General features: G+C 35.4%; 1 protein-coding gene across 2 annotated transcripts in view; it reads left to right on the top strand.

Annotated features, from left to right (window-relative positions):
- The window catches only part of LOC134533340 (multidrug resistance-associated protein 1-like), a 180,125-nt gene extending 168,860 nt beyond the window's left edge, over window positions 1–11,265 (top strand). For both annotated transcript variants that reach the window (XM_063370863.1, XM_063370862.1), the window contains one exon: window positions 8,850–11,265. In XM_063370863.1, coding sequence (XP_063226933.1) covers window positions 8,850–8,864 — 15 coding nt within the window. In that variant the 3' untranslated portion in view covers window positions 8,865–11,265. The remainder of the gene's footprint in view (window positions 1–8,849) is intronic.
- Window positions 11,266–12,082: the final 817 nt, after the last annotated feature.

Genomic DNA, 12,082 nt, shown 5'->3' with positions numbered 1-12,082 from the left:
CTCACTATCCTTTTATGTTGATTTGCAAGTGACGGTAGACATTATTTCATAGCCAAATATTCGTTGGGACGTCCAGTATTTCCCTGCCGCTGTCACTGCTAGTAATTCTGTTGGTAAATAACCTTTAAAAATAAACTTCACGAAGGTTGTTAAGTTACAATTACTTTAATTATCGTACAAAAATTTTACATATATTTGGCGGCACATTATATTTAGTGTCACGTCATTAAACAGTATAAAAATGAGTAGAAACTAATAAGCGAATGAAACAGCCTCATAAACATACCTTCTGATACAGTTAGCGGCTACATAAATATTCTATTAGACATGTTTTAACTTGAAATGCCTCTTGAGTCTTATGCAAGTACACATTCAATAGGTAGTATGCCACATATGAGAATTTCGCAAGAACAGTATGTCAAGATCCAATATACAGTATGTATATAATTTATATATACTGACGTCCCTCGGCTTCAGGTCCCCGTTTTCCCGTTGAAATAAATGTCCTGTTATGCCCGTACTGCCCTCGTCGGAGAGGTGTGGGTCCAGGCCAACGTGGCCGGGACCGGGAAAGGCGGGACCTGGAGGGAGAGTGAAGTGATTGCGAGGAATGTTGGTAGGTTGTCGCAAGCAGAACACGGCATTAACGAATTTCACGAGCCGTCTTTTATTAACGCTTATAAAGTCCTGCCGCAGCCTGGCGGAACCGTCGCGGAACAAGTGCCCTACCACGGCGACACGGACTCCCTGATGACGGGGCGGTTTTTAAATACGTTTCGGCGCGAATCGTAAAGTTTATTAATGCTAGGCTGACCCAGTGAGAGAGGGCCCGAAGACGGAGCGCTGTACATACGCGGCCCGTTACGTAATGTTCCGTGGACGGCGAAAAGTTCAGAGACTCGTAGCACCACGTTCGCGTTGTAGAAACTGCCCGCTAGACACGTCTCCCGATGACTCGTAAGTTAACAATGCTAAGCTGATTCGCGGTGGCAGCTCAGCTGCCGTGACCGACTGCGGACTGAGCGAACGTTCAATCCCGAGCGCAACGTGCGCGGCTCGCGGAGCAACGAACACGTCTGTCTCCGCTCGAGACCAGGACGCGACTGCCTCTCCCCGCTCGCCCGCGGGCCGGCGCCCGCGGGTGGCGGGGAGGGAGGGGAAAATCGGCCGGCGTGGGAGAGAGCTCCGTCCCGCGGCGCGCCAGGCTGCAATTACATACTACGGCGAAACGCTTCAGAAAAGTTATTGAATTATTTACAAAGACATACACGAGACATTAATTACACAGCGAACTTGCACAATGAATAATAAATAAAATAAGTTAATTACACACATTCAAATCCCTTAATCGTTTACAAATATATACACACTGAAATAAAAGATAAAGTCACATAGAAAAAACACTCGTTGGCATGCTAGGGCGCACGCGGGTGCGTCCCTGGCCGTCGCACACACTGGGGTTCACTGGGGGGGGGAAAACAGGCCCCCTCAGGCCCGCGTCGGTGGCCAGGTACGGCCTCTGTATCTGGGAGGGTACGACGACTGTCGTCAATACATACACATATATATATATATATATATATATATATAATATTTACACTATCATACATGATTCATGAAATGATCACTGTGAAAAGAAGGGTGATTTTGATGGGATAAAATTACTGTATAAAACATACTTAGTATTAATTATAGAAGAATATAAATTGAAACTGTTACCATTGTTAAAAAGTCTCCTTTTATGCCAACCCAATTCAAACATATCAAAGTTGCAATTTTTGCAAAGTAACATTTTGGTGGTGTGACAAAACTCTTCGCAGTACATGACATCGCTAATTAATTATACAAAAACTTGAGTGTGACTACATACTAAAATATAAAACACTAGTAATACAGCAGTTATAATTAAAATTATTAGTAAAAAGAATGTAAGTTACAAGCATTTTATTACAATGTTAAGCAGTACAAAGATAATTAAAGAAATACAGTACATAGAGTTTGTCTAATAACTGTAAAATATTTAGATTTTGCTGGCTGTTATTAGCGTTTTTTTAATTTACATTTTATTTAAGTACAACGTTTTTCCCACATTGTCATCTTCAGTGGCAGTACGCAAATAATATATTTTATATTTAAACCACGTTAATAATATTCACAGGAATAGAGAAATTACAATGGATAAGCAAGATATAACATGATTCTATCATTTATTTTATTACATATCAAGAAATAAATTTTGAGAAATAACACATCTAGTTTTAGTTTCCTGATTATCCCAATCCCACACTGTTTAATGTAATTGGTTGGTCACATTAACTTTCAATGCAATACCGCAATATTTAAACATTCAATCCATTTAAAATCCAGAGTGCATTGTTGTGTAAATACTGTGCAGGAATTCAATACGTAATATGAGCTAAAATCGACATGAGAATGGAGGTGGCAATAATACAAGGCAGTAATTAATGTCCAGGCATAGACACAAATCATAGGCCCGATGAAATTAGTAGTAGTTACCAAGTTACCCTATATTAATTTACAAATTTCGGAACAATAAATGCTAATAATTAGAAACATATGAATTAATCTACAAAAACAAACCACATCAAAAACTCACATTTGCAACAACAAAAAAATTGTTTTCTCTAAAAGTACCATAGCACGCATGCGGAACAGACATTGGAAAAATGTATGCACAGCACTTCAAATTATTGTAATACGCAAATCATGTTTTGCAGGGGACCAACATTTGTAAGATGCAATGTCTTAGTAGGCATGGGCCAGCCAGTAACATGGAGACAGATGGTGTTACAATCTCACATGGAAGCATACAGAAGTCGGATATTCTCCTGAATAAGATCATCAGGGCCGGAGTCAGAGGTCTGGAGGCCTCGGGGCAACAGAGGAGCGGAGGCCCCCTGGCCCCAAATTATTTTACAAATAAAATGAAACATTTTTTTCAGTCGAGTTTTCCAATAAATAATTTATTTTGAAATCAAGTAGATTTTCTTAGTATTTAAAAAAAAAAATCATACATAAATACTAGTGTTTACTTGTCGGAATTTGAAAGATTTTTTTTTTCCGAAGTCTCTATTGTGGGGGCCTTCCGTTTGTGGGGGCCCTCCGTTTGTGGGGGCCCTCCGTTTGTGGAGGCCCCGGTTGCCCTCCCCTAAATCCGGCCCTTAAGATCATGCTACAGCTGGTGCTACTGACCCTCCAAATACATAGTAGTTGTCACTGGCCATGTTTGAGGACCCACATTATGGTTCCAAACGTTCTCGTTGAACGAACAGTCTAGATGCCTTGCGTGTTCACTGGACTTGGCTCGGAGGGTCACAGTCCTCGGCTACTATGACCTTACTCTGTGTATTGCAGCTATAAATTATTGTGGGATACATATGTCCGAAGTGGTACATCCGCGCATGTATTTTGCATAAAACGTGAATGGGACACATGTTAGGCTACTGCGATACAGTGCGACAACCTTTGTTGTACGAATACTAGCGCCATTCGCTCATGCAGTATTTTTTGTTTGTTTTAAGAAATGAGTTTATTTTAACTGCTTGAAATAAAGGCTAATAATAAATTACAAAAAAACAAACGTTTCAGTGTTGCAGAAACAAATAACAATTAAGGTTAATTACTTTGGTGGCTTTTTTTATTGTAGGCAGATAGTGCATTTCATTTCATAGGCCGTAATTTTTAACTTTGAATTCCGAAAATATGAAAGGTAACATTAATTATCGGTATAAAAAGTAAAACGAAAAAGTTCTGCATGAAAAATGCTTTAAACACTGTTATATTTGAAATGGTCAAATGTCCATTATCTTGACAGTAATGAGTCAGTGTCAAAGGTATCACGGTCATTTATTACGACTGAAATAACAAGTATTTCACAAATATCAGCAGAGATGAAAAAAAATTATGCACAGTCTGCTACTAATCAAGTGTGTAATATCGTAAATGCTACAGGAAAACTGACAGAAATCCATTTATAAAAGTGGGGATTTCATGTTAAAAGAAGAGGTTTACATCCCCGACACTGAACGTCACGTTATGTCTCATCCGAAAATCGGACGTTTAGCAAGTGGTAGTTTAAGACTAATTTTAGAAACTGAAGCCAGTAGTATATTAATGTGATTACTTTCCTTTTAAGTCATGGAAAACATTTTATTACTAATTTTTATATTTTAAGCACAACATTTCCTGTAGAATTGCCTCAACGATAATCGTGAATCATTTAAAACAGTAGCTACTACTATAATAGCTGTGAAGGTGATACGGGTTTGATTCCGGGTCGGGTAAACAATTTTTTTTTTTTCCAATTGTCCTAACAAAGTTGTTGGTCGGCTGGTTTTCGCAAGGACCACAATTTTTTTCTCCCTTTCGTTCAAGTATTCCATGTTTGCCCCCTTCATCACACATCTTAAATATAGCTGCTGGTCCCTTCCGACTTCCAATCAATAAATTACTATGTGTGTATATATATACACACACACTCAGTTATAAAAAGATTGACTGTTGCTGTTATCGTGAGGGGATAAATTGAAATGCCATGTACGTGCTACATGTGGTGAAGCACGGAAGTGTTTCTTAAAATTCAAACCAAACAATATAGAATTATGTATATATCATACTTATGTATAACAAAGGGTGAGATATCACGCGAGGCAGACATAAGATAGTGCGCACCGCCAAAGTGTAGGATGTCGCAGGAGAAAATGACTTTGGCGAGGGGAAGGAACAGGCGGGCCGAAATGACACAGAAACACGCACAACTGCAGCTCGTCGCAGCCGTAACAATATAATATTTCACTCAAAATTTTTTAAACAGTCAGTAACTTATCGCAGTTTCTTCGTATTTTGCAACTTTTAGGTGCTCAAATAAGCAAAAAATAAGTAAAATAAGCTTTTGTAGTCAAAGGATACATCAGTTTGCAAAACGTTTACATAAATTTGTGTATGGTAGGACAGTACATATTTTTTTTTCAAAGTGTTCAGTTAGGAATTATTTGAATACTTTGCACCAGTTAAAACTAACTCCCTGTTATGGCCTGGACCCCTCTCCCTTCGGTAAATGATATTACCATACTATTACTTATTGAAAGCGTGATCCGCCACGAAGGCAGGTATCGACCCGAGAGGTGTCGGGGAGAGAACCACTGCCCTCCAAGGTTCTCTACGTGACATGTTTCTGCGATGGTTTCGCTATTGCCTTCCGCAGTATGGCGTGAAGAACAAACACCACAACAGCTCTGCCCGAGCCGGGATCCGAGCCCGGGTCCTCGTGCACCGCAGGCCGGCGCCTAGCCCACACTGGCCGCTGCCATTTATACAGTTCTGCAACTATTATTAGTATGGTGAAGTTAGAATTCTGGATTAAATAAAATTTACAAACAAGAAACAAAGGTCTCAATTATATCCTTCACTTGTTTTTTTTTGTTTTTTTTTATAGAAAATGTGTTGATCACGAAAACAATAAACACTTTGAATATTTCGAGCAACTGCAATTAACTTACGTGAAAAACATAAAACAAACACTATGTTACCTAATTATATGTTAGCGTAACAATAAGCATAACTAACAAAACTGTTTATAACAGTGATGCAAGCTGCGATTGCTCAACATCTTGAGTGTTTTCGTCATTTGATTTTTCAATTTTCTTATTCCGAAAGTACAATTCTCTTGCGACAGCTTTCTTTGATTTCTTCAACCGGTGATAAGAGCTTTTCTCTTTGCCCATTCTCGTGAAAATGAACTAATTTTTACATTATTAATTAAATCAGAGACTAAATTTGCAAAGCTTGTTTAGTCTCCCTCACAAGGTAACTCTATTCAAAATACGTTATTTAAATATATATGTTATAATAATATCTGCAGAATTAAAATTGTGCTAAATATCACATTTACTGCAAAGCAATACGGCAACAGATCTAAAAAAACCCGTTCCTCTCTCTCTGCGAAGACACAAAATTGGACTTGGCAACACTGAGCGCGGCCTTCGTGGTTTGCTAGTCGTGGCGCATTCTTTCGGCACGTTTCGAAGTACACCGGAACGCTGCCGCACGCGGTGCACAAGTATTACACATGCCATTCAAAATCTATACGGGCTACGTAAACCGCAAGTACCAATTCAAAATCTACGGAATTTCCTCTTTCAACGATGTTAAGTATAATGTGTTTAAAATGTGTTTTTCGATCAAAAAATGTAGTTTTCAAATGTTGATTAAATGCTACTACAGAGAAATAAATTATTTTAAAACTTTAATATAATATTCCATTCAAAGTTTAGGAGCTAATTCCGTACGAAAAAGTGATTATTCTTATAATATAATTTTTTTATAGTTTCATTTGTTATTTTAAAAGTTTTCTTTGAAATTCTCATGTATTACAGCACATATGTTGCATTATAAATTATGGCAATTTTTTCACATTGAAAAAAATATTAACCATTGGAACTCCTATTATACTTTTAAAAATAACCTTTATTAATCTATATACATGAATACCTTTTCCAGTAATCATATTTTAACGCCAGAAATTACAGCTATAAATGGTGCCAAATTGAAAATTCTGTTCAACCGCGCCCTTAAACAGATACATTCAGAACAATAAAACCAAATTGACGAGCATGTGTGGTTTGAAAGTGATTCAATAATAGATGGACTGTAAAACTAATTAAATTAATTTTTATGATCCATGCCCTTAAGTGCAATTTTTGTCTTGGACATCTGGACATAATGACATTCCTTGAATTCCAAACATTAAAAGAAAACTTATTTTGTAAAATGAATTAAGTTTTGGTTTTACTTCCTGAATGCTTGAAAGTCCTCTGAAAGGGCATGGTGCTACTTCAAATAGTTTACGAGTAGTGTACTGTTTTAATGAGTTGAACGGTTAGGTCAGGTACATTAAAAATTGTGTTTAATTGTGATAACAGGTTGTTAGTTTGGAATGGTTACTTTAAAAATACTGCGGAATCATGTTAGTTTGTAACAATGATTGAAAGGTAGCTATTTTAACCTACTAGTTAAGGGGCCTGCCTCGTCAGGGGTGTATGTGTGTTAGTGAGGCAGGATGATAAGTGCGACGCTCGCTGGTGCTTCTAGCGCAGTATCGCCTCCAAGCGCAAGGCTCTGAACTGGCGCGCAGTCTTCTCGTCGTCACAGGACAACTGTGAAATTTTAGCGGTGACCGTAACATTATATGGTCGAGAAATGAAGATAAAGGTTTAATGCAAGTTCCTTAAGTGCTTTCAAGAATCTGTACTGGTTGTTTTACGCCTAAAAATTACTCTGAAAACATGCGTTTTGGCCATTTTAACTCTTCTAGAAATACAGTTTAAAAACTTGATCCAAAATTAAAAGTACTTTTCGGGCCTCAGCGAACTCTTAAATGCTTTTCGTAAGCAGACCCCACTCGGATATCTCGAGTAGTTTTGAAATCGCGTTGTTTTTCCTGAAGCTGTGCGCACCGTCTGTGTGACCAGGTAGGCGGAGCCCTTAAGTTTAAAAGTTAGCTATTTTAACCCACTAGCTAAGTTTAAAGGATGGCTATTTTAACCTGACTGTCCATACTATTGTATGTATTTTTAATTAGCTATACCAACTTAACCAACCATTCTTACCATTTGTAATGTAGCTAACCTAACCCAAATACCTACTTGTTAAAACAGTGGAACACTGGTAAACTACTTGATGTATCACAACTCTCTCTTGGAAAACATATTAAAAACCTGTCAAATATTTTTAAAAAAAATCTAGAAAAGACATTCTCCTTCAAAATTACCATTCATAGTAATTATAAGTTTAAAATCTTTTTAAATGAGAAAAACATTGTTAAAGTTATTATGACTATTCCTTCAATATTAATTCACTATACTACACGACTTTTCCTTGGTTTCAAAGCTTTCACATCTACCAAGTTTTCCAGAACATTGTGTGAATAAAATACTCAAATTTAAAAGAAATATATAGGTATGATGATAGTTGTATCATACTGTTTTACTTGAATCAAATGAATAACTTGTTATAGACATATATGAACTTTAATATAATGCTAATGGTACTTCAACATAACCACAAGGAACATAAAATAATTCTCTAAAATTTCTGTAATTACTCGAGCTGAGCTCATTTTTTAAGAACTTGATAAAACAACTATCAAGTGTGGACTTGACTTGATCAAATGTATTTATTAGTAAACTTTGCTCAACTTACACTAATTTTGTAGACTCACCCATTTAATTACAGAAATAAATAATTATGAAGTTTATAAAGAGTGTATCACTTTTATTTTGCTATGCACAAAGCAAAGAACATTTAATCTGCCAAACATCAACACTAAAAAAAATTGTACATGTGAGATATTGAAAAAAAAATTTTTTTATAAATTTGTTTGTAGTTTTAAATACCTATGACATACCCAGTTTTTTTATATATTACATTTGTTTCTGATGTGTTTTACAATGCCGTATGACTAGTTTCAGATATGTTTTGATACAAAGATGGTTTACATTAATGTAAACACTATGGATAGGCATTTTTTTGTTTAGTATGTTAGAGGGCTGATTCTCTTTTGTATAAATTTTTGTAAAATTTCTATAGAAAATAGTGTACAAACTACAATATTTAAATAAATTTTTCTTAAAATTCTAAATAGTAAACTTATTTTTCAAAGTGTTGGAAATACAGATGTGGGATTATTTGGAAATTTTAGGCAGTTGTTCAGAAGGTTGTGAAGAATATATTCTCAAGGTTTTAGCTTGATTTTTTTAATGTGTGGATGAAACTTATTTCCCTGCAGAGAAAGCAGGGAATGACTATACTTGCTATGTTGTGTGTTTCAGGGTGATTGTCCTTGATGATGGCCGAGTGATAGAGTACGACTCCCCTGATGCCTTGCTCCAGAACAAAGATTCTGTGTTCCACGGCATGGCCAAGGATGCAGGCATCGTCTGATGAATTCCAGTACTCTTGCGGCCATGACGGGATCTTCACTCCACACACACACATCTGCAGAATAACATTCCATAGTCACTCCCATGTTCAGTTACGTTTTTGGTTGTGGGTGACCACTGTAACCTGTTGCCAATCTTTGAGTTTGTTAACGGTCTGGGGGTATAAGTGTTTTATCGCATAATGTTCACAAATTTTATGCTAATATTTAGTTTGAAAAGTAGGGATGAGACTTTTATTCGAGAAAAGCATTCTTTGTTGAGTTTTTCATATAAACAAAACATGTTGCATGGAAAGTATAACTATTGTCGAAGTGCGAGATATAAATATTCCACTACGGACGCGCACTCTATAGCGGCATCAACGTAACCAAACATTAATGATGCTAACTAGCGCTGGCTATATTATTATATGTGCTACATAAAGTCTTTAGAAAATTTACACATCGGACAACTTTCTATGCATTTTAATTATATAAGCGGTAATATCCTAAAGAATAATGTATTTTAACTTTAAAATATCAGAAGTTTATGGACAATATCTTACGCAGGAAAAAATAACATATCTTAAGGAAAAATGTAGGCACTGAAATGTTAGACCATATTGGACTGAAAATCGCATTGTGCAGGTACCTCTTAAATGAGTTTTACTGTAATTGTGATTATTGTATTTTTCCATTATAACTACTATACTGCCTTACAGCAACTTTGAAAACAGATTGCTATAACACACTGCTTCGTCATATGATCTTTGGCAAGGCCATGTGTACTACCTACACAAGGAGCACGAAATATAACAGCGGGACAAAAATGATCATGCAATTTTTATGCAAGGACGATTCTTTTTTCCAAAATTTTGTTGCCCTAAAATAACATTCCAATGATTATGCAAGTGTGACAATTATGCGATAAAACACTGTATTAGGTTCAGTGGTTCTCAAAGTTTGTGCCCTAAATGATTTCCGAGTGTACTTTGTGGTATTCCAGAGAAATATGTGTCCTGATATAAAAATAAACATACTTACTCTATTATACCATTTTATCACAGATATATTATTCTTTTTGTTTAAACATTATTATTATGTGTTATTTGAATGATTCTACAAGTTTTGCTTGAACAGTGACATTATTATTATAACATATTTGATATTTCTCATAAATTTGATGAAGATGTGCCTTCAATTATTGATAGGCTTTAAATGCACCTCGACTTCAAAAAAAGATTGAGAACCAACAATTTATTTAATTAACAATGTGGCTGGTGTTCATTAAATGTGATGTATTTTTATGAAAACAGAGTGAGCATGGTTTCATAGTTTGGTTTGCACAGTTAGGTAAGCTAAATATTTTGAGGTTAAACAAGTGGAATAGTACTTTTCTTTTCCTCATGTCTTCATGCCAGTACTTAATTTTGGAATTTTTTTTTATTAATTTGCAACATGAATATCCAGTGAGCTAGCTACTCCAGTATAGCCTCTGTGTTCAGAGAGAACCTTGTATTTCTCTTCGAGATCTAAGCTGGTCTTTGTATGACATGTTGAATTAGAAGACAAACAGTTATGTACTAACTAATACATAGTTACTGCTGTAATTTTTTTTTTCATTTATTATGTGAGCATGGGTAAACATTAACAGGGTAAACTTGATTGATGGATATGTTATAAAAAAATTTGTTTTATATTTTGAAAAGATTAAATGGAAATATGATTATATTTATTTGTTTATTTTGATACATTCAATAATATATTTTGTTTACTTTTTAGTACTTAAAACAGTATTTATAGTCCTGTAGCTACAGCTTGTAACACCTCATAGAATATTAAATAATGAAAAATAATGTGTGTTGTTACTTTGGGATTAATGAATCGGTGCTATTTCACTGTTTTGATGTTGAACACTTTTATTTGAAAGTATTTTTTAAAGTTGTAGGGTATTATTTTTTTAATTTTAGTAAACAGAGGACATTACTCTGTTAGTTGTTTGATGAAGGTGTTACAGATTTGACTACACGAGCAACTTTTATTTATGTAGAAAATAATTATATAATTTCTTGTTACTTATCAAAATAATATGAATTTATCAATTCCACATTTCTTGTATCACAATAATATCAGAAGAAATTAAAGGTTAAATGTATTTCTGCTTTTAGTACATATTGTATTTTCAGTTTTTGTGTGGGTTCGTGGTGGCCATGTGTGCTTGAATCCTTGAAAAGCTGAAAATTTGCTTGAATTTTGGCTTTCATCCTGGATTTGTATTGTTTCATAAATTTATTTTGGCCTGTATAGTGAATAAATACTATATCTAATTTGTGTTTTGGTCTTAGCCACATAACCGTAATACAGATATTAATATGTGTGATGAGCGTTTCTTTGGTTCAGTATCAATTAGGGCTGTGCGGGAAAGGATTTTTTTATTCGGGAAATTCTCGGGCTGGAAAATATTTTTCCCGCGGGAAACGGGAACGGGATCAGGGAAAAATTGATTGAAATATATGCTTCCTATAAATTTTGTATCCTATAAATATGTTTATTTTTTTAATATGTTTCAAAATAATTAAATATAAACTAAGCCTACATTTAAAATTAAACTGTAAATATATATACATGTGTATAAAATAAAACACTGTAGTCATATATCAACTCTTCAAAATAATATTTGGTTCTATGAAAGAACACTAATTCCTCCACATGTTGTGTGACCAAGAACTCTCTTCTTGTTGACACATTTCCAGCTGAAGAAAAAACTCTCACTTGCTGCTTCTGTAGCTGGTATTCCAAGATAGGTACTTCACTGCTATCTTGCAAAGGTTTGGCAACACTGTGAGATTTTTTTCCCACCATTTTAAGGGAACTTAAGTCTTTGCAAGTAAGGGCATACTCAAATATTTATGTATTTCACTTGGATATGCATTAACACTAAAAGAACTGGCTAAGCTGTCAAAATGTTTCCATAATCCACTCTGCGGCTTGACACTGGGTTCAGGTACTAGTTCCATATTTTTAACTGCAAGTGTTTTACTGACAGTGACTTTTCTTCCTTTGGAATCACAACAGGCTTGAAGCGAGGGTCCATAAGCATTGCAGTGAAGTATGGTTCCTGCTTTTCGTACATTGGGAATCTGG

This window comes from Bacillus rossius, chromosome 6 (genome assembly GCF_032445375.1).
Source record: "Bacillus rossius redtenbacheri isolate Brsri chromosome 6, Brsri_v3, whole genome shotgun sequence".
NCBI classification, from domain to species: domain Eukaryota; kingdom Metazoa; phylum Arthropoda; class Insecta; order Phasmatodea; family Bacillidae; genus Bacillus; species Bacillus rossius.
This window is presented reverse-complemented; position numbering and strand designations above follow the sequence as displayed.